Raw genomic sequence first — 21,252 nt, forward strand, 5'->3', positions numbered from 1 at the left:
TTATATCGTTTTGGATGTCTCTTTTATATCCCCTTTTGTTATTTACTCATGGCGGCGTGCCGAGTCGAAGTATTGTCTTTATCGAAGATAACTGTATATTGAGTGTCTACAATCTCCTCTAAAATTTCACCTAGTAAAGCGAAAGCTCATAAGATACATAAGACACTTTTCCTTAAGTTAATACCTTTCACATCAGTCGGAATATACATCGATATGGTGACCAAAGACTTAGGATGCCGTCACATGATTCAGACATGAGGGGTAAGATATAAAGAGCCCAACGTTGAATCTCTTGCTCTTCCACCCCAGTGCTCCATCTGCAACAATCACCTCATACCCTAGCCATCACTCACGACCAAACAAACGGCACAATGTCCAGCCTTCTCATCCGAACCGACACCCGAATCCAACTCATCGAGCAAATAATCAACTACACCTTCACCAACCCCGCAACCATCCATGAAGCCCTTCGCACCCCAGGCTCCATGGCAATCCTCACCCCCCACCGGCTAGACGGACACAAAGACCTCGCCCAACTCGGCGACGCAGCCTTACGCTTAGTCCTTGCCAAAGACGGATACCAAGCCCATGCAACAAGAGGTAAGCTACTAATTAGCTCGCATCCTATGACGACAATCTCACTCACCAATCCATAAGGACAAATCGACGACACCCACAGCGGCAAAGCCAGCAACGCCTTTCTAGCAAGAACAGGCTTTCAAAAGGGCCTTGACCGCTACATCTACGTCAACCCCTCGCAAGGCGGGATCGTCTCCGACAAAGTCATGGCCACAACCGTTGAAGCCATCTTGGGCGCCGTCTACATCGACAGCGGTGAGGATATCCCAGCCGTGCGATCTGTCGTGGCGAAGCTCGGTCTCTCCTGGCCTGCATAGGGCCATCTAGTCTATTACAAGTGGTAATGTTTTAATTAACCCCGTCCCTTCTTCTATTTGTGAGAGCGTGGGAAACACGCCATGCAGGTTAATGTGACTTCAGGAGTACGAATTACATACCGCCAGGGCACTCTCTGCGCTCTTGTCGTGGGTTACCTCTGCAGCTAGGGGACCGCTTGCGCGATCGTCCAGCAGTGACATCCCTTTCATGCTAGCTGATGATTACAGTATGGATCTGTATGTCACCATTGCACGGCCGTGTAAGCGCCCTTTAGTTGCTTTTATAACCTAGGACAAGGGCGCACAGAGTGCCCTGGCAGCCGGTAGGGCGCCTGAAGACACGACGTGCGCGCGATTGGCCCAAATGGGTTGTATCAGCGGTTAGTGGGAAGATGCTAATTGCTGCTGCTCCTGGTAGGCTGATGTTGGGGTACTGTCGAGTGGTATTCTGTGGGTGGTTATGAAACGTGACTGCGATGGGTTGAGGGGGGATTGAGAGTATCGTTTTGTCGTTTCCAGGTCAGATATTTATTCTCAGGGACGTGTACTGTGTTTGGTTCCTTCAACACGGAAACTGGTATGCACAGCATTTTGCGGTACTAGCTACCCGTTTACTGTTTTTCTTTTTTCTTTTCTTTTCTTTTTTTGGGTTGAGATACTTCAAAATACCCAACCCTAGCTCTTTCGGTTTCATGTTGAAATATATTTCCGCTGTCTGAAGGAGTGTAGTCTGGAAAGGATAAATTAAGGAAATATGTCATTGTCACTGAATCTTATATATTTTCACGAAGCATAAGTTAGTTCTCGTGATTGGACATCTAGGACATGCTTTCATGATGAATATATAGGGCTGCATAGCATACCCAGTCAACTAATAGATGTGTATATCCGGATTAAGAAGCTATATTTGAAATCCCAAGCATGGCAACCACATGGGATTCTATTTGAAACCCGTGACTAACCGCCATTAACAGACAACCCTGAAAGCCTAAAGTACCAAGCGTCCCAGGAAAAAGTAAAAAGTAAGGGAGAGCTCCCAGCCACAAACTCCCATAACCTACATTTGCGAAGATCCCCCGAAAAAAAAAAAAGAAAAGTAAAACCAACAATAACACAAAAAAGCATGCAACGACTAGTAGGTTACACGAAACCGCCACCCGACAATCTTGGCTCCTAACCACGTCGTACAAGTGCGCGCCAACCTGTCTCAGATTGCGCAACGTACTTTTCATATAGTTATGTACTAGTATGTATGTGGGTGTACGGCGAAACGTTATGTACGGTTGTTGCCGCCGAGAATCACCAAAAAAAGGGTTCATTGTTCACGTAGGGGGTTGGAGGATTAGACTTTCTTCATCGCTGCCCGTTGTATGTAGTAAGTATGTACGCTGTACTGTAGGGCATGAAAAGTTCATCCCAGCAAAACTTTATATCCGAGAGCCGAATGCCGATCGTTCGTTGATCGGCGGACCCGTTGGAGACCATTGGTGTCCGCGCATTAATGCCACTCTGTTTGGAGTTTGGACTATCTATTATCGGTATTTGGACTTTTTTTTTTTTCTAAAGTCTTATCGGTCTATAAAAGATTGTGTTAAGAAAAGTAATAATGACCCCTCCCCCGCCACTTTCTTTATCTTTTTTGAGTACTGTATTATATATACCTTGATTCCCCGAGATCCGATGAATTTGGACAACTCAGAGACTATATGTGCTAGTAGTAGTTAGTATTCAAGCTATTCGACTCGGCCGAATAGTAGGAATCGAAGGAATCGTATCGTCGTCCAGTGTAGCTCATGAAGGGACGAGGTAGTATAGTTTCGGAGCCGCAATAGCCGCATGTGAGGTTGGGATGGCGGATTTAGACGCGCAACGCCTCACGCTCTCGGGGTACTCAGGTATAGAACTCTACATACACTAAGATGTGAACGGTGTTTATCAGAGGGATGACTTTGGACTTCTCCTCATACTCCCGACTATACCTGCTACGTCATAGCGCTCGGTTCAGAGGGCGAAAATTTGACTTTGACGCGCGCATTAGCCTCGCTGAATTTCCGTTATGGGCTTATCGCATGAGGGGGATGTCGATCATGCATTGCTGTACTGCACTGTGATCCTGGTGGTTAGCATGATGGTTCATCATGCTGCACACCCCTCCTTCGATACAATTGCTTTCGTGGGAATGTCGATTGAAAAACACAGGAAAACCGGGGTATTCAGAATGATCAGAAAAATGTTGGAAGGAATGGCCTATGACGTCGAATCGCGATCGAGGAATCGAAGAGAGGCGTGAAACCTAGCGATTCAGCACAGGACGCCCCAAGAGACTGGGTAGTAGGAATTAACCCTTTAGGGACAAATGAAGAGAAGAAAACGTTGCTTATGAAGCGAGGGGGCCCACTTCTTTCCACGCTAAGGCTTCATTTGGACATTCTTGTAGGCGTGACTAAAAAAACATGCCCCATTCCTTCCGTTTGTTACCATATCAACTGCTCATATGACATGCGGTATCGTGATCAAACTCTCCGAGGTTAGCGCGAGATGGCTATCTTCCGTTGATACCTTGAGGTGAGAGGGTCAATACTAGTATGCCCCAGTGTTATGGTTGCGAGGTTGCAAAGCGCGAACGATCGTCTTCGGGGATTGTATAGAGCCAAGACCGCCTCGCAAATGAGCGAGAAGGCATCACCCGGCCCAAAAGAAAAAGCCATCACCACTAATTCGGCTGTAAGGCGACGAGGAAGGCGAGCCAACAACCACCAAACGAACAATAACAACCAAACGGCCGCGCATCTGCGAAGTACGAGGCGGCTGGGCGAAACCCACCAGCTGCGAACAGATGAAGCGGTGAGCGTTGCGTGGCTCCACATGAGCTATGGAGAAAAAAGTATCCGCCAGCAAAACAATCGCTGCAGCCCCCAATCAGCGTGCAGCATGCATATTAGACCTAATATCTTGCTTTACTTGCGGCAAGTAGGTCCTCGAACTGACTGTTTAGCTCCCTAATGGGCCAATACCTGGTCAATGCTGTGTTGATAGGCGAAAAAAATTTTGCAGTTACATGCATCATGGCCTTTGCTCAATCTTCCACGCCAATTGCGACGACTTGTTGCCTATAAAGAGCCGGTCGTAGGATACCAGAGGAACCCGGAATTCTTCTTCCTTTCTTCGTCTTCATACAAAACTTGCACGTCGTCGCCACATTGGCATTGTACAACTAATTGCATATCCCTTTCTTCTTGCTTTATTTGTTTATCTTTTCCCATAACACATCGACCAATGTTCAGACAATACTCCAACTTCATATCCCACAAGAGGAGAAGAAGCAAAAGTACTTCTCGGGTCTTGTCCGTTGCCCAGTCCGAAGCAGCCTCAGATGCACCAACAGTAAATGAGCCGATTGAGATTTGGACTCACTCGCAGCCCATAGATGCTGCTACCCAGCAACAGAATGGCTGTTTCACCACTTTGACTGCACGGATACACAAATACGATCATGTGGCCCAAAGAGGTAGCGATCGCTTCTTGGAGGACTTGACGGCCACCCTCGACAGCGAAGAGGCCAAGTCGAAGAGCAGCTATCTGACCTCCCCGGTGGGAAATTACGCTAGTTTTCTGTATCCAGAGTGCATGCCCGAAAGGTTGGAACTTGTCGCCTATTTGACTGAACTCGGAAATGTCCATGACGGTACGTTGACCTGGCTACCAGGCGCGAAATCATATCTAATCATTCATTCAGACCATGCCGATAGTAAGAACACGCCCGCGGCAGACAAGCCGGAGGAGCTGGTTGAATCGCCCCGAGCCGAAGCCAGAAAGAAACTTCTGGAGAAAGTGACGGGAGAACTGACTGACAAGGATGGACTTGAGATCATCGACTGCTACCGGAGCAACTGGCTTGTCACGCCGGATGTTCCCACCGCCGATAATTGTGCCAATCTTGATGACTATGTGGCTCGTCGACGTCTTAATGCAGGAATTGAGTAAGTTTATCACATGTCTCCGTGTTCGATGGGGTGAAACAGGCTCTGACCGGTACAACAGTGTTTACTGGACCCTTATGGGATTTGCCCACGGAACTCGACTTGGAAAGGAGGATCAGGCGATCGTCAGAGATGCGCTGGACGCAGCTGAGCGAACCATGTTCTTCACCAATGACTACTATAGCTGGCCGAAAGAAAAGCGCGAGGTCAAGAAACGTCGCGTTGCGAATGTGATATTGTTCCTCATGCAGCACCAGAACATGTCGGAGGATGACGCACGTGCGAAGACCAAAGAGCTCATTCTGGAAAACGAAAAGGAGTTCGTCAAAAGACGCGAGGCGTTGTACCAAGCCCACCCAGACCTCGCCCCAAAGCTGCGGAAATGGATGGAGGTACTGGAAGCTGCCCTTGGTGGAATCCACTACTGGTGCACGAATGCACCACGGTACGCGGTTCCCGAAACTGCCGAGGAAGAAAGCGAGGAGGAATCGGACGAGGAGAGCTCTAGCGATGAGGATGAGTCCGAGGATGACGAAGAAGAAGAAGATGAAGAAGAAGAAAATGATGAAGAGGAGGTGCGTGCGAACGGCACTATTGACCATGTCGGGGGTGGTGATGAGCCCGAAGGAGAACCAGTGTGGACCCCCCTTGTCAACGGAGAAGAACACCCGGCAGTGCACCTTGATGCCACACCCTTGCTAGCCCCAACAAACTACATCGGGTCTATCTCGACTAATGAGGTGCAACTGGAGCTTGTTTCCGCACTTAATGCCTGGCTTCAAGTTCCTAACCGACCTCTAACCTTTGTCAAGCAAGTGGTCAATGACCTCCACGACAGTTCTGAGATCCTGGCCAACATTCAGGACCAATCATCTCTCCAACGCCAAAAGACCGCGGCTCACCTCGTCTTCGGTCCGGCTCAGTCCATCAACAGTGCCGCCTACATGTTCGTCCGCGTCGCCAAGACCGTGAACGGGCTCAACTGCCCTGGTATGCTTGACGGCCTACTGGAGGAGCTTGAAACGCATTTTATCGGACAGTCTTGGGAGCTGAACTGGCGTTTCTCTCTTCAATGTCCGACCGAGCAGGAGTATTTGGAGATGGTCGATAAGAAGAGCGGATCTATCTTCCGCATGTTGGTGCGTCTCATGCAGTCCGCCAGCATGGAGGGCTCGACCCTGGACTTTGAGCTTCTCACACAATTATTCGGCCGGTGGTACCAGATCCGCAACGAGTATCTGGGGCTGCTTACGGGCAACAACCAAAGAGGCTTCGGTGAGGATCTGGATCACGGCAAGATCTCGTATGCGGTTGTCAGGTGCTGCAACGTGGACCCTACCGCCAAGAGTATCATCCTGGGCATCTTCAGACAGAAGGCTGAAGGAGCCTCATTGTCTGCAGAAAGCAAGATTCAGATTTTGGAGCTCCTGCACAAGAGCGGTGCCCTGCAGGCGACTTATGACCTGGTCCGACAGCTGGGTCGGGACATTATGAAGACAGTGAGCGAGCTAGAAATAGCCGCAGAAGAGACCAACCCCGGACTCAAGGCCCTTGTGAAGACGCTGGGTGATATCCCAGCCCCCACTCAGGAGTGAAATCCTATTCGAGAGCATGTGTTTGCTCTATGATGCATGACACTGTTCTATTATTTTCTTTTCCCTCTACCTACCTATTCCCTTTTATACTTCTGTGATGATTAATGTATATGACGCTCATTTCTGTAACGGTTATAAGGCGATGTCCACATGTGTTATGAATAATGAGATGATTTATTTGCTTCAAATGTCTCGGGTGTACGCTAGTGTCTGATTACTGTCCCATGCCAAAAGTCAATATTTATCAAATTGTGTCAAAGATCCTTTGATCGTTCGTTATTTCTGTTCACAAAGGAATTTGCTTACCAGAAGTATAGTGGCCCATTAAGCACTATGTCATGAATGAGCTCCAAGGATGCTTGGCGGACATTATGGCATTTTACTAAGTCCGATGTGTACAGTACTTTGAAAATTTTATTTTTGTAACGCCCCATCCTGAGTATCTCTTGGACACTAGTTTTGGCTTTGTGTGTGCTCCAATCGTAGGGAAGGTGAAAGAAACTTGGAAGTCAGGGACTTTTGTGTACATTCCAACGGATGATCCGGGGAGGGCTAAACCCGTTCCGGTAATAACCTTAGAAATAAGTTTAATTTCCCACTGGTTGGATGGACAACTTGGAAGAAACAATGCATAATTCATAATACTTAATATCAAGTGAGGATTCTTTGTTATCTCTCAGGGTCCCTGGAAGAGACGAAGGATCTTCCTGGGGATGACACTAAAAGGCAAGCCTTATCTTTTACGTTTGCTCCCTGGCTTTTAGTGCTGGTACAGGTGGAGTCTGCTGGAACTCCGCCAATCGACGCGCCTCATCGCAATATCTCCTCCGATATTGTTACATCGATCGTCGGTGTCGCATCCACTAAAGTCACCCGGCTGGTCCGTGATAAAACAGGCCTCCTCATTTATGATGCGGAGTTCTGAGGTTCATCCGGTAGCCGAAATAAAGTATAAAACCTGCCTATCGTCCACCCTGGCCCGCCTTATTTCGATTCTCTCCAAGCTTCGCTCAGGTTGAGATCTGGGCCACCGCCACGTCCCATGCCGTTGCTTAAGTCAGTGATCAATGCTGCCGGCCTGGTTGGTGCCGTCGCCGGCCAGTATTTCCCTCCAACACCCGAAGGCTTGAAGGTCATCAATTCGAAGCATCAGGAAGGTGTTAAGATCTCGTACAAAGAAGTAGGTGATAGACACATCTGTAGCTGTCCAAATTCGATGCTAACCGAACTTTTCACTAGCCTGGTATTTGCGAAACCACCCCAGGTGTCAAATCGTACTCGGGTTACGTGCATCTTCCCCCGGGTACTCTCAACGATGTGTCACTAGACCAAAATTATCCCATCAACACGTTCTTTTGGTTCTTTGAATCTCGGAATGATCCTCGAAATGCCCCTCTTTCTATTTGGATGAATGGTGGGCCAGGAAGCTCCTCGATGATCGGCCTGATGCAGGAGAATGGCCCCTGCCGCGTCAACAACGACTCAAATACTACTGAAATTAACCCCTGGTCATGGAACAACTACGTGAATATGCTCTACATTGACCAGCCCAATCAAGTCGGCTTCAGTTACGATGTCCCAACGAATGGTACCCATGACCTGCTTACGGGTAATTGGGACGTTTCTGGCTATCCGGACGGTGTCCCGGAGCAGAACAACACATTTTACGTGGGCACCTTCCCTAGCCAGAACAAATCGACCGCTGCCAATACCACCGAAAACGCCGCCCGCGCTTTGTGGTCCTTTGCGCAAACATGGTTCTCCGAATTCCCGGAGTATAAACCACACGATGACCGAGTAAGCATCTGGACGGAGTCCTACGGAGGACGGTACGGGCCATCTTTCACTGCTTTCTTCCAGGAGCAGAATGAGAAGATTGCCAACGGCTCCATTGACATCGACGATGCTCACTATATTCACCTGGACACCCTCGGAATTATCAATGGCTGCGTCGATCTCCTGGTGCAGTCGCCATCATATCCCCAGATAGCATACAACAATACCTATGGCATTGAGGCTATCAACAAAACTGTATATGATATGGCGATGGAGGCTTGGAGCAAGCCCGGAGGCTGCAAGGATCAGATCATCGAATGTCGTCGGTTGGCTGCAGAGGGAGACCCCGAAATGTACGGCAACAATGAGACCGTCAACAAGGTCTGTGCGAAAGCAAACAACTACTGCAGCAACCAAGTAGAAGGCCCATATTCACTGTACTCTGGACGAGGCTATTACGACATCTCGCATTTCGACCCCGATCCTTTCCCCCCTCCGTACTACTTTGGTTTCTTAAACCAGCACTGGGTCCAAGGAGCCCTCGGGGTTCCGGTTAATTTCACCGAATCTGTTGATAGCGTCTACAATGGCTTTTCCGCAACAGGTGACTACCCACGCTCCGATGTACGCGGGTACCTGGAGGATATCGCATACGTGCTTGACTCTGGCATCAAAGTTGCCCTAGTGTATGGCGATCGGGATTACGCATGCCCCTGGAACGGAGGAGAAGAAGTGAGCTTGAAGGTGGAGTACTCGGATGCCGCCAAGTTCCGCTCTGCGGGTTACGCCCCTCTGAAGACCAATGCCTCATATGTAGGTGGCTTGGTGCGACAGTACGGAAACTTCTCGTTCACTCGCGTTTTCGAAGCGGGTCATGAGGTGCCGGCATATCAGCCTGAAACGGCGTATGAGATCTTCCACCGAGCATTGTTCAACAGAGACATTGCGACGGGCAAGGTCTCAATCGCCAAGAACAACACCTACTCCACTCACGGGCCCTCTTCAACTTGGAACGTCACCAACACGGTTCCTGACAGCCCTGCACCCACTTGCTACATTCTCGAGTTGGGCAGCACTTGCACGAAAGAGCAGACTGCGAGTGTCGTGAACGGAACTGCAGTGATTAAGAACTATATCGTAGTGGATGCGGATTCGTCATGATTGTTAGATGCTCTGGGCGGATCTGAGCATGTATTGGCATATCTACCTGGCAATACTACTGTACCTAGAATATTCCTATGAAGAGTAGAATGACAGTATTACATCAGAATAGCTGGATCATGTGAAAATATGTGGGGCTTCCCGGTCAACTAGGCTAACCCGTAAAAAGGAAGTTCCCGTCCGATCCAGTGATTGAAGGACTAGAAGGACTGCCATCGATCGAGTTGAGGCAGCAGATACGCAACGGAACCACCGGTGCTACATAGTATGCTTGCTCCAGCGCGATATGCATAATCGAGACAATCTTTTCAGACTAAAATAGTATATTTGTCTCCGTTCTTATGGCTGAAAAAAAGGTACGGATTTGTGGTATCCGAACATTCTCGAACCTTCGATTGGCAGAGAGGCTTATGCGGTCAACGTCACACGTCACAGTGCTGCTCCATCGGGACTGGTCTGTCGTCACCTGAATGCCGCCGTCTCGCTGCACGATACATGAAGCCACCTTCTGCCCTCCTCCCAAGTCTCCATTTGCTAAATGCCGGCTTATTCGTTTTTGGTCTGCGGTGCATCTTTCTAAGTCTTTCACTTCTCGCTCTACGTACCATCTTAAATCTCACGCCGACTCATTCAAGACAAGAATTTACTCGGTCGCGAATCTTCTACGTCATTCGAGATCCTACTCCTTTGCCGTCGAGGTGGGAAGACCTTTCGACATTGTCTGACATCGAGCTGGTCTCTTCCCCAAATTCATTGCTTTATATTCTCATTGGACCCCTTAAATTAGGGTTTTGTTGATTTTTGCTTGTCCTCAATATCACTGCATAATTACCCCACTCATTACCGATTGTTCCCACAATGGTTGCAGAAACTAAGCTGTACGATTCCTTGGGTATCAAACCCGAAGCATCCCAGGACGAAATTAAAAAAGCATACCGGAAGTGTGCATTGAAATATCATCCGGATAAGAACAAGGATAATCCGACCGCATCGGAGAAGTTCAAAGGTAGGTGACTTAACTGTGGTTCCCCCTCCCGTGCTCCCCAACACGGTCATTTCCTACCATAGTTTTGGATAATAGCTAACACTTTCACAGAGGTATCGCAAGCCTACGAAGTTCTGTCCGATCCCGAAAAGCGCAAGATATATGACCAATTCGGCCTCGACTATCTAATGCGGGGCGGTCCAGCCCCTCCTCCGCCTGGTAGTGGCGCTGGCGGTGCTGGTGGAAGTCCGTTTGATGGTGGAATGCCAGGCGGCTTTTCATTCGGAGGCATGCCTGGAGGAGGTGGTGCTCGGACCTTCCGTTTTTCGACTGGCCCCGGCGGTGGCAGTGGCTTCCAGTTCAGCTCCGCAGATGATATCTTCCGAAACTTCGCTAAGGGTGGGGGTGGTGGCATGGATCACGACGATCTATTTGATATCCTGGGTGGGATGGGAGGCGGCGGTGGCGGCGCCGGCCGTAGCTTCCGCTCAAGCCGTGGCCCCAGTGCCTTCCAGCAATCTCAGCGCGCACCTACCCCCGAACCGACCGTAGTTGAAAAGGAGTTGCCATTGACACTGGAAGAGTTGATGCGCGGAACGACGAAGCAGGTGACCGTGAAGAGCAAGACTTTCGACACGAGCGGAAAGCGCACTGTCCAAGATGTAACTCTTGAAGCGAACATTAAGCCGGGCTTGCGGACCGGTTCGAAGATCAAATACAGAGGTGTGGGCGATCAAGAAGAAGGTGGAAGACAGGATGTCCATCTTATCGTGACAGAGGTAAGTGACAATTCTCGAAACCAGCCCCACGAACGTAGTGGAACTGGTGACTAACGTCCATATAGAAAGAACATCCCAACTTCAAACGCCAGGGCGACAACCTCATTACAACTGTTGAAATCAGCCTAAAAGAGGCTCTCACCGGCTGGGACCGGATCGTGCGCACAATCGATGGAAAATCGATCCGGGTAGCCAAGCCCGGTCCGACACAACCCGGATACGAAGAAAGGTTCCCCGGCCAGGGTATGACAATATCGAAGAAGCCAAGCGAGCGAGGAGATCTGATAGTCCACGTGAATGTCCGGTTCCCGGCCAGCTTGACAGCCTCTCAGAAAGATATTCTTAAAGACGTGCTTCCGTAATTGTCTTCGTCCTTTTTGTGTTTTCCAGTTAATACCAGCATCGTTGGCGTTGGGGCGAGCGAGGGTCGCTTGATGATGTGATGAAATGGGTTTTATATGACTTCCACTACTGTATTTGCTAGATTCCGATAATAAAAGCTACGACACTTCATCTTGAATTACATCCCTGTTGTGGTATGAGTTGTATTAAAATATAGTTTCACCAGTAGGAGCAGATGATAACACCAAAACTTGCAGTAGCACGCACTGCGTTCCCTATATTTCATTCCAGAAAGGCCTTGAAACACAACCCCACAAATCGTCCCCCTATACTCCGTACTCAACCTAAATCTTTCACTGCCATAAGTGATACTACTTCGTCTCCCGATGTAATTAAGCTCGGTAAAGCGGGCCGACCCGTGATTCACCTGACGGAGGTTACACCAGGTGACCGGAATATAGCACTATTGCTTAAAAGCCAGGAAAAATCAAGGCAGCTTTCCGAATGTGCTGTTGCATAACAGCTATTCCTTACCATTTCTTGATTACTTTAGTGCTATATTCATCTTCGAGATTCATTACAAGCCCCCTAAGTATCTATTCAGTGGCTGTTACCAGAATGGAAAACCCCATACATCTTCGTGTAGCTTGGATCCGCCGACAAGCGCGGGCTATCTGCTTGCATTGTGCGATCGCCCAGATTGTCATAGTTTCCTCGAACCATACATATCGCTCATTATTTGCAGACATTTAGTACAAGTACTATTATATTAGTGAGAATTATGGAAGTATGCAGGGACCAGGTATGCCATGCCCACCTATCGTGGGCCCTCAGATACCAATGTTCCGGCCTTAGCATAACTCCGATTTCCCTCCCTCTTTTGGTTTTAGCTATCTCGTAGTCTAGTCATATCTCAAATTTCGGTGACTAATGGAAAGAATTGGGAACTGGGCTAACGGCGTTGTTTTACCTGGTACACTGCCTATTGAGTCCAAAGTAAAACATATGGAAAGGAATTCTATGGATAGGAGTAAGATTAAGGGATCTAAGTATCTAGGTTTCAATTATCGAAGGGCAACTGCTGCGATCACTGAGTGTATTATACTATCTACCCTCCGCACTGGATGGATATATATAACATTACGAAACCCTTCATTGTCAGCAAGCATCGAATCCTCACCATATCGAAGACAGAACTGAGAAAGGACTAAAAAGAGGACAAAACCCAGAACCACAACCAAAGAAAACCCAACACATAGAAATTAGTAGCATGTACATACAAGGACTGCCTGTGGTCAACAGTAAACGCTCTCTATCCAAAATAGGCAATCCTTATCTTATCGCCGAAACACCCACACTAACCCAATCAAGCAACAAGCACTCCCCGTGACGACAAACAATAAATGCGGAGAAACAAGCTCCAACTCCCCTCAACCAGTATTTACCGACGACTCCCTCGATCAAGCAATCAAACAATGCGTCGCAGAATCACCTTCGTCCAACGCCCCGAAACCCCCTTCTCCTTGGATCAAGCGGTCCTAACACCCGATGCCCTCGCCTTGCATGGGATTGACGGTGCCCGTGAGGAACGGGCGACGTTTAGCGTTGATGAGCTTCCTGAGGAGGTATTTTCTTGTTATTTATGAAGACCTATTCTTTGAGCTTGGTAGACCATATGGGGCTAATGCTGGATTTTGATAATTTTAGCTTTCAGACGTCTTGAAACAGTGCCATCAGCTCCATGTCCGGTGGGCGTCGGAAAGGCGGTATGATGCTGTTGCGCCATTTTCGAGTCGAGTTTCGCCTGGTTTACATGTTTTCTACACCCCTGTTGATGGTTCATCTGAGGAGAACAAACTGTGAGTTTCTACTGCCTGGAATATGGATGTGCTTTTCATGTTGATATTGATGGTTTATTGAAGAAAATCATTGTGTGCGCTGTTGAAGAGGGCGTTTGATTATGGGTTGAAATGCAAAAGCCCCGAGGTTGGTATTCTGTTTCTCCGTTATAAGCGTACTCACGGCTGACAGACATTGGAGGAGTCTTTCATTACGCCTCCCATCCTGTCCACGCGTTTCGCTTCCACCGCTGCTTTCCAATACCACAGTTTACTTCCCACGCTTGATAACTTAGTTGCGTATATTGAGAATAAGATTTGTTCGTCATCCGACGAGCAATGTCTCCGTTATGCTGCGTCTATTCGGTCCGCTGATTCAGTCGATATCAACTACGATAGTATATCGCATTCGCTGACTGTCTTGGGATATTGGTCACAATCGCCAGAGAATGGGTGGACCGATGAGATACGGAGACATGCTGCGGGAACGGACCAGGTTGAAGTGGGACTATTAGGCACTGAAGCGGCGACAGAGCCCGAGGATATTAAGATGGGAGGGTTACTGGCTGTTGTCGGGAAGGATGATCAGTTGAGTATGCTTAGTAGCGGATTGCCGAGCGAGTTTGGTGTTGCGTACGGATATGGTACTGATGATTCATGGGCAGAGCCGACGCTCTTCTCTTTCCCCTCTCGCCATCAACCTCTCCCGGAGGACGCAACGTATTCGATCTCGTTTACTTCCCCGACGGGTTTGCATCCAACCATGACCATTTCGATGCCACCATCATCTCTTAACTCCCCACCTGCTCCACCGGACGCGACATGCGCGCTTCACACCTACTTGACGCTCCCATCGACGATATTTGGCGATAAGTATCAGCTTTCGACTACTGACCCGTTATTCTTGGACTCTCACAACTTGGTTGCGCTTCATGCAGTCGCCGGAGAGACAGACCTTGAGGCGCCAGACTGGTTTGTATCTCGCTGGGGATCAAATTGGTTACTCGAGTTAGCCACACCTTCCGAATCTGATCAAGTTCCAGAGGAGTGGAATGTCACCATTCCCCTCCATCTGCGGTACCTGCGGCCATCCGAGTCTGGTTACCGCTCCGCGTCAGTCCCATGGCCAGTGGTCTTTTGGGCTTGCACGGCTGAGGACGGCACTAAGATGGGTGTAAATCCCTTTGACAGGGTCAACCTTGGATGGGAGGGACTGTTTGGGACTCGGACCATGTTCTACCAGCTGCATCCTTCATCTGATCGGCTCGTTGAGGAATTGGAAGTTCCGGTTCTCCAGTTGGATGATAAGGGCTTTTTCCAAAGTAAGGCGATTGAGTTGGGAACCATGATAGTCATTGGCCTCGGGTCGCTGTGGGTATTATGGAAGCTGGGTGCGATAGCCTGGTCATCTGGAACACGGCCACAGAGAAAGAGTACCAAGCAAAAGAAGTCTGAATAGACTGACCACAGCCTTCATAATATAAGCCTGTATTTGTCACCCATACGGCTGAAACTCATAGGAGCGGCCTCCCTTTCCATATCATCAACTATCACTTGATGCTTCATGTGGTATCCGGTTTTGGTAGAGCACGCGCTAGTTGTAATCTGAAATATAACATATCACATCCCTGGCTCCGGCAGCGGCCATGAATTGTCGGTTGCCATGAAACTTTCGAGATCAAAGTTCTGCAGACCCGGCATATCGATCACCAGATCACTCAACCATGAGAAGCCTGGGTAGTCCGCGAGTGAGTGAGTCGACTCAATCGCGGGCTCCGTGATTTCTGCCGGTGGCGCCGAGGCAGCGGAGTTGGCACGCAAAACACCTCGAAGAGTTCTTGTATCATCTTCCTTTCGTCGCTGATGCAACAGGATCAGCAGGTATGCCGTACTGTAGGCCTCCCTCATGACATCTGTATCATACGCTAAGGCAACTTCGCGGAGTGTCTGCATCGCATCGCCAAGTAATGCTAATGAAGCGCGGCTGTCGATCGCTAGTAATGTACAGACGATCTGGAAGGGTACATTGGCGGTCTGATGCCACGGACTGATCAATGCGATCATGTCGCGAGAAGCCTTCAGGCCCTTTTTTGCCAACTCAAGTACCCGGTCAAGAAGAGCACCAGATATAACGGAGTCGAGACCACGCAAGCGCCGGTAGATGCAGAGCATTAGATTACATTGGGCCAAGGTATGTGAGGCAAGGGGATGAACAACATCCAGAACATTCTCCAGCGCCGACTCTAGATCCAGGGAGCCCTGCGCTTTGTTTGGGTCCAGACTTTCTGATACTGGGAGAAGGTTGAAAATCTCACCAGTCGATCTTGGGGTGGGCGGGAGAGATGTTGCTCCGTATAGGACGACGCGGGAACGTCCTAGCTCGAATGAGATCCAGACATTTAGATGGCGCGCCATGGCGAATAGCCTCCGCCGGATTTCTGGGTCGCACGGCTCTGCCGATTGTCCGAGGACCGTGTCCGACGAGGGTTCCAGATGAAGTCCGGTGGCTTCAATGAGATGCATCAGCGAACAACTGGCCATCCAAGCGGCATCGGGAGCAGCTGTCGTGCGTAGGTATGCCACTCGAAGCACCCAGCCAGTGACAATGTCAACTGATGAAGGTGTTTCAGAGAGCATGTGCTGGTCAAGGATTAGGCGGGCGGCCTCGGCCAACTGAAGTTCTGTTTGGGGTGCCTGTCTGCGTGAGAAAAGATACCCGAATGCTGCAACGCCGCAGAGCACGGCGTCGTACGGTCCATAGGGCAACGCAGTCTCAGACGATGAGGGGAGCCATCGTCTGCCCAGTTGACGGAACAGATGGTCCCGATCGATGAAGCCATAGCATGGATCTACCTTCTCGAAAAACGTGGCAGCTAGCAGCTTCATCTCTTCCAAGGAAATGATGTCTACAACGCTTACTGCTCTGGGCATTGACGATGGGGGCATCGAAGAAGGAGTCGGATGACGAGCGCCCACGTTCCACGCGAACAGGTCTAGCCTCGGGGCATTGGCTGGATCGATCTTGAGTCCCAACCTCCGCACAAATGCTGCTCCCGAATTGGCTTCCAAGGAGTTAACAGGCATATCAGGGGAGTCACCTGTAGTCCCTTCGCGGTGGCTCTTGGGGATAGGTTCATTACGGGAAGTAGTGCTGGCTATTGGAGGAATTGATTGCTGCGGTCTAAAAGACCTTGCGTCCTTTTTCTTGCGAGACAGCAGATCGTAGTGGCAGTCGATGCCAAATTGACAACATGTGCTACACGGTTGGTCACCGGTGCATTTACGTTTGCGTGATTGGCAGGAGACGCAAGCGATCCTGGAGCGTTTTCTCACCGTCTCACTCATTCTTGGGTGAGTATGGATTCAGTGTCTCGTGAGGTAAATAGTAAGTGGACCGAGGCCCGGTGGATGACTGATGGTTTATGGTTCAATTAAGGACCCCGTGCGCAGATCGGGTATAGCGTCGCCACCCCTCTTGGCATATTTGCCCTAATAAAGAATACGAGCCCTATACTCCTATGGTTTACCTACGGAAGGAGGGCGCCACAATTACTATTGGCGTGCGCCGAGCATGAAGTAATATAGGTAGACCATGATTCCTTCCTGACCAAGCATTCTCAGTCACTATCCCGGATGACCCTGAATTTCAAGGATTACTCCTACGATGGCAACCCGCACTGCTACATCTGCGGTTATACATTTCATATGGTACCCTATGATTGGCGGCGGGATCCAAAGGCTACAAGCCTACGCAAGTGTGATGATGTTGTACTCCACAACGCCGAGGATGTAGAAGATCTCCATCTCTTCCGGAGAAAGGCCTGGTGGGCTGTGCATCGCATGAGTGAGCTATCTATGGTGTATCAAACAACCCCAAGCAATAAACTGACACCACATAAGTCCTCTGTAATCAGAAAGAGCATACATGTCATATCTCAGGCGTCGCGGTTTGCACCATCATGTCGGCTCCCTTGAATGAAGGACATGGCCTGGTCTCGCGCCCATGGAGGCAAAGACAAATTGAACTCGTTGTGGAACCCAGATTTCACGAGAGATGACTGCTGAAGGTAAAATTTCCGTTCGTTATCTATTTGCGTGTTTTTCTTTTTAGCATTGCACTGACCGCTGGGTAATGCACGCCTCTAGACCCTGTCCGCACAAAGTGTGTTTCGGAGGCCAATGGTATGGCACTAGAACAGGCAGATCGGAGGAAGTTAAAGAGCAAACGTTGCCAATCTGTCCGTAAAAGCGTACGGCAGGCCGGAACTTGCAAACCCCCGGTGGAAATTCTCTACATGATCGCTAATTACCTTCCATCGCAGGCTATAGCCAATATGGAGAAGGCTTGGGGTTTTCGTTTCGGTAACACCTTCTGGTATTCTAGGATCCCTACCAAGGTCTTTCATGAGGTTGAAGATGTTGCGGATGAGGACCTTGATTGGCAGCGTCTATGCTTGAAATTGAAAAGACGGCTTGAGAAATCCGGGGCATTGAATACACGGAGGTATTTATTGAAATGCTTGGATGAGATATTGAGGATTGTGAGAACGTTGGGGGGCAGCTGAGTCTACACCATTGTTTAATGATGGAGATAGTTGATACCTTCACGAGGCAGACTTCTGTGCATCCTTAACCCCTAGTCATCGTAGCCTTACACGGAAACTTCAGGGCTGGATGCGCCGACCTCTTCTGCACCATATAAGCCTGCTCCCCATCCATAGTCCTGATACGGGCAGACGGGTGCAGACGAACCCACTCTACATACTTGTCATGTACATCGAATTCCCGCACAGTCGTCAAAAGCGTACTCTTGATACTAACGAAGCCATAAGCTGACGGGAAGAAAACCGAAAAGATCTCAGCTCCTCATAACCCCTATCAGTTTAATTGAGGCTACTTGGTTGCCTATTGCGGCGCAGAGACATGATGTTCATACACAGGCTATCTACTCAGCTCTATTTATTGACTATGCAGCCATCGTCATACCATTCATTTACTATTATAAGCTTTATTTATTGTCTTACACGCGCCAGATATGAATCTCTCAACGACTTGAATACGGATGGTCCAAGGAAGCAGACCCTTATTTATTCATTGATTTGTGCTTGTATTGCCGGTGTATACATAGTTTTGATGCGTAGGGGGAGAATTCTGATGGATTGGTATATGAATAGCAGATATGTAGTATCTGGGACCAATTCTAAAGGCTATCCAAAATAGATCAATCATCATGAACCAGTAGCTTCTTAATTTCGTTAATATTTCATTGCCCTCTGACAAAGCTCAAAGATCTTGTCCATGTCTCCAAGGTCAGCACAATCCACCTCTTCGCCGTAGCGGTATAGAACCGTCAAAGGTAGCTGGCTCGGATCCCTTCCAACATCTATCCCGGGATTGTCGACAAAATAGGTTATTTTATTGACCTGCCGGGGGGCCTCCGCTTAACAAAGTCCCCAACTCTGGGCCAGGATTGCCGTGAAAGAAATGGGTGAGGGTGGGTTCGAGTCTACCGATGAGTTCTTGGAATTGAACAGGGCTTGGATTACGCATTAGCCTTTGAATAGACAATAAGGGATTATTGATGAAGAAAACATACTGCTCGATCGGAAAACAGGGCACTTTGAAGATCTGGTTCTGCGGGTTTTTCAGCTGAGTGACGATCACTTCGGCGAGCTGAGTTCATGTAGGTGGGGCATCTAGCCCATCAAATTTCTTGACTATGGATGTACTTCAATAGAGAATAAATACCCCTTGTATATTTCATAGTTGACTTAATGGTAGGCTGAATAATGGTAAAGACCCCATATACCAGCCCTAGCCTCTCATTGATTTAGAAAGCTACTAGTACAGTTTGATCCCGGTGGAACGGTTTGCTTACAGATCGTGAGTAGAACTAGTACTAGGCCACAGCTGGCAAAATACGTAGAAGGAAATGATATAATACATAATATACCCACAGAGATCAGCACGGTCTTTTCGCACCCTGTCACAGTAGTTATAGTCTCCCGGGCTGTACGCAGAATGATAGATCGCTACCATTATACTATATTTCTGTGGCTCCGTTCTAGTTTATGCCGACTTCCTGTCCATCTATACACAGTAGATCATCACCAATTGCAATGCTACCAAGCAAAAATGCGCTATTGGCTATGTTTGAACTACCTCGTATATGGACTGCCCTCTCCCTGACTCAGTCCTCATAGTTACGGCCATCAGGATAACCCATCAGGTCCTCCAGTTCCTTGATATCAGGCATACCCGCAGGTCCCGGCATGTAGTGTACATTGTCACGAAATGTGGTACCATTCCACCAGAGCTCGTTCTTGTGAAGGGCATCCATGATGCGCGGGGCATCTATATAGGTCCGGATCTCGACCATCTGGTCTTGATACCATCTCGTCACCCACACATTCACAATATCAAAATCATCCCCTAGCATCGACATAAAAGTACATCAGCATCATTCCAACGAGAGGTCATACCGGGGATACACATACCAGAGTTCATGACGCCCTTGAAGTTAATCTCTGATACTGACCAAGCACTATCACAACCCCCATGGATAGCCTGTGGATGGATCTGGAACTTGTCTGCATGGTCCATGAACAGAACACTCACTCGCCGCAGCGCATTGACATAGAAATGGAGCAGGTCGTTATAATGGCCGGCTATGGGATGGTGGCCCACCACGGTGAAGCTGACATTCTTGTGGATTAGGGTAAACAACTTATTCATGTCTTTCTCGAGATCTTTGAAGGAGTCCCAGATATGCATTTGCGTGACGTATTTACAATTTGTTGAAGGATTGTCGAATCGGAATCCTTCTCGCTCCTTGTCTCGGGGGTTGTGGGGATTGTCAATGATCCCGTCACCATTGCAGTGGCCGTCTGGATCGACGATGCCGGAGCCATCGCAGCCTGGCTCTTCCCAGTGGTTAGGTGACTGCGGGATGAGTTGCTGGTATGATGGGGATCGGAGGGACGCTCGTCCCAGGGACAGTGTGAGTAGGACGGTGGCCACTAAGGCTTGGAGAAAGGGTTTGAATATAATCATGCTCGAATAGAGCTATTAGCTGCCGCTACTAATTTTGATTTAAATATATAGTTTATATATCTAATCTATATGAGTATCTAGAAGGCCCTTTATGAGCCGGAATCTATGGATTTTTTGTCTACAAATATGGGTGTCACTGAATTCGCCGGAAGTTTAAATGCAGAAATCCACCGATGTTGTCGATTTATCAGATGTCGCTAGAGTTGTGTGCGACCTCTTTGCATATTTCCATATGAGTATCAATGGGAGTTTTCTCGGAGATCCTTCGGTCATGGCCGATGAGAAAAGTTGCCGTCGGTGCCAAGGAGCTTCCCCTGATAGTAATATAAATTCCCCGGACTCTTTGGCACCGGAAGACAGCGGCCCAGACTCTGTCATTGGTAGGACCCGAGAAGTGAAAATTTTTTACCATTGGAAATAGTCTTGAGTCCTGACAACTCATCCGTGATGATCAAGGCCCACCAGTGTTGGCTACCCAATAACTTGGTCGTCCGGCATGAGTCATGGTGGCGATTTTTCCTGTTCCTGTAGTATTAGTTTCAAATTCAATTGATCAGAGATTGATATTGATCTGCTGTGTGCGGAGTATGATATGATCCTCGACTCTTCGAGGGAGGGTAATCCTTACTTCACCAGCCACCGGGACTCCTTTTACGGGGGTGTACTCCGTAAGTGCGGAGGGCGTAAAAGATAATGACGCGGTGGAGAATCGATTGGATAATTGGGTTTATTTGAAGGCGCCGATAGAAAAAAGTTGCCATTCCGATAGCGCAGGCAAATCGAGCCAATATCAGCCCTCTGATTGGTCGGGATCCCGCAGAAGTCGGTGTAGCGCATCACGTGCCTT

The 21,252-nt window shown here is 48.8% G+C and overlaps 8 protein-coding genes across 8 annotated transcripts; 6 read left to right on the forward strand and 2 right to left on the reverse strand.

Moving 5' to 3' along the window:
- Positions 1-371: 371 nt before the first annotated feature.
- Positions 372-896, forward strand: F9C07_6292 (putative RNAse III; the record flags this gene model as incomplete). The annotated part of the gene is made up of 2 exons (XM_041292855.1): positions 372-600; positions 658-896. The coding sequence occupies 2 exons, from the start codon at positions 372-374 to the stop codon at positions 894-896; spliced, it is 468 nt and encodes a 155-aa protein (XP_041147610.1).
- A 3,159-nt stretch (positions 897-4,055) lies between these two features.
- F9C07_6291 (putative geranylgeranyl pyrophosphate synthase) lies at positions 4,056-6,471 on the forward strand (the record flags this gene model as incomplete). The annotated part of the gene is made up of 3 exons (XM_041292856.2): positions 4,056-4,581; positions 4,633-4,876; positions 4,938-6,471. The coding sequence occupies exons 1-3, from the start codon at positions 4,173-4,175 to the stop codon at positions 6,469-6,471; spliced, it is 2,187 nt and encodes a 728-aa protein (XP_041147611.1). The 5' UTR covers positions 4,056-4,172.
- A 1,042-nt stretch (positions 6,472-7,513) lies between these two features.
- F9C07_6290 (Alpha/Beta hydrolase protein) lies at positions 7,514-9,408 on the forward strand (the record flags this gene model as incomplete). Its single annotated transcript, XM_041292857.1, has 2 exons — positions 7,514-7,651; positions 7,711-9,408. The coding sequence occupies 2 exons, from the start codon at positions 7,514-7,516 to the stop codon at positions 9,406-9,408; spliced, it is 1,836 nt and encodes a 611-aa protein (XP_041147612.1).
- Positions 9,409-9,923: 515 nt separating this feature from the next.
- F9C07_2284813 (molecular chaperone) lies at positions 9,924-11,961 on the forward strand. The gene is made up of 3 exons (XM_041292858.2): positions 9,924-10,414; positions 10,505-11,172; positions 11,238-11,961. The coding sequence occupies exons 1-3, from the start codon at positions 10,267-10,269 to the stop codon at positions 11,532-11,534; spliced, it is 1,113 nt and encodes a 370-aa protein (XP_041147613.1). The 5' UTR covers positions 9,924-10,266; the 3' UTR covers positions 11,535-11,961.
- F9C07_2284814 (PIG-X) lies at positions 11,962-14,811 on the forward strand (the record flags this gene model as incomplete). Its single annotated transcript, XM_041292859.2, has 4 exons — positions 11,962-13,139; positions 13,222-13,373; positions 13,437-13,500; positions 13,546-14,811. Exons 1-4 carry the CDS (start codon positions 12,918-12,920, stop codon positions 14,809-14,811), a joined length of 1,704 nt encoding a protein of 567 aa, XP_041147614.2. The 5' UTR covers positions 11,962-12,917.
- Positions 14,812-14,972: 161 nt separating this feature from the next.
- On the reverse strand, positions 14,973-16,697 carry F9C07_6287 (putative C6 transcription factor; the record flags this gene model as incomplete). Its single annotated transcript, XM_041286374.2, has 1 exon — positions 14,973-16,697. One exon carries the CDS (start codon positions 16,695-16,697, stop codon positions 14,973-14,975), a length of 1,725 nt encoding a protein of 574 aa, XP_041147615.2.
- Positions 16,698-16,985: 288 nt separating this feature from the next.
- F9C07_6286 (uncharacterized protein) lies at positions 16,986-17,917 on the forward strand (the record flags this gene model as incomplete). The annotated part of the gene is made up of 2 exons (XM_071511447.1): positions 16,986-17,196; positions 17,499-17,917. 2 exons carry the CDS (start codon positions 16,986-16,988, stop codon positions 17,915-17,917), a joined length of 630 nt encoding a protein of 209 aa, XP_071364402.1.
- Positions 17,918-19,542: 1,625 nt separating this feature from the next.
- On the reverse strand, positions 19,543-20,405 carry F9C07_6285 (uncharacterized protein; the record flags this gene model as incomplete). Its single annotated transcript, XM_041292864.1, has 2 exons — positions 19,543-19,784; positions 19,850-20,405. The coding sequence occupies 2 exons, from the start codon at positions 20,403-20,405 to the stop codon at positions 19,543-19,545; spliced, it is 798 nt and encodes a 265-aa protein (XP_041147616.1).
- Positions 20,406-21,252: the final 847 nt, after the last annotated feature.

The sequence above is a fragment of the Aspergillus flavus genome, chromosome 5 (genome assembly GCF_009017415.1).
Source record: "Aspergillus flavus chromosome 5, complete sequence".
Classification (NCBI taxonomy): domain Eukaryota; kingdom Fungi; phylum Ascomycota; class Eurotiomycetes; order Eurotiales; family Aspergillaceae; genus Aspergillus; species Aspergillus flavus.

Excerpts from the sequence above, each read along its gene's own strand:
- F9C07_2284813 (XM_041292858.2), top strand. The coding sequence starts at position 10,267 with ATGGTTGCAGAAACTAAGCTGTACGATTCCTTGGGTATCAAACCCGAA. Across the intron at positions 10,415-10,504 it reads CGCATCGGAGAAGTTCAAAG|AGGTATCGCAAGCCTACGAA; the intron begins GTAGGTGACTTA and ends ACACTTTCACAG. Across the intron at positions 11,173-11,237 it reads TCCATCTTATCGTGACAGAG|AAAGAACATCCCAACTTCAA; the intron begins GTAAGTGACAAT and ends ACGTCCATATAG.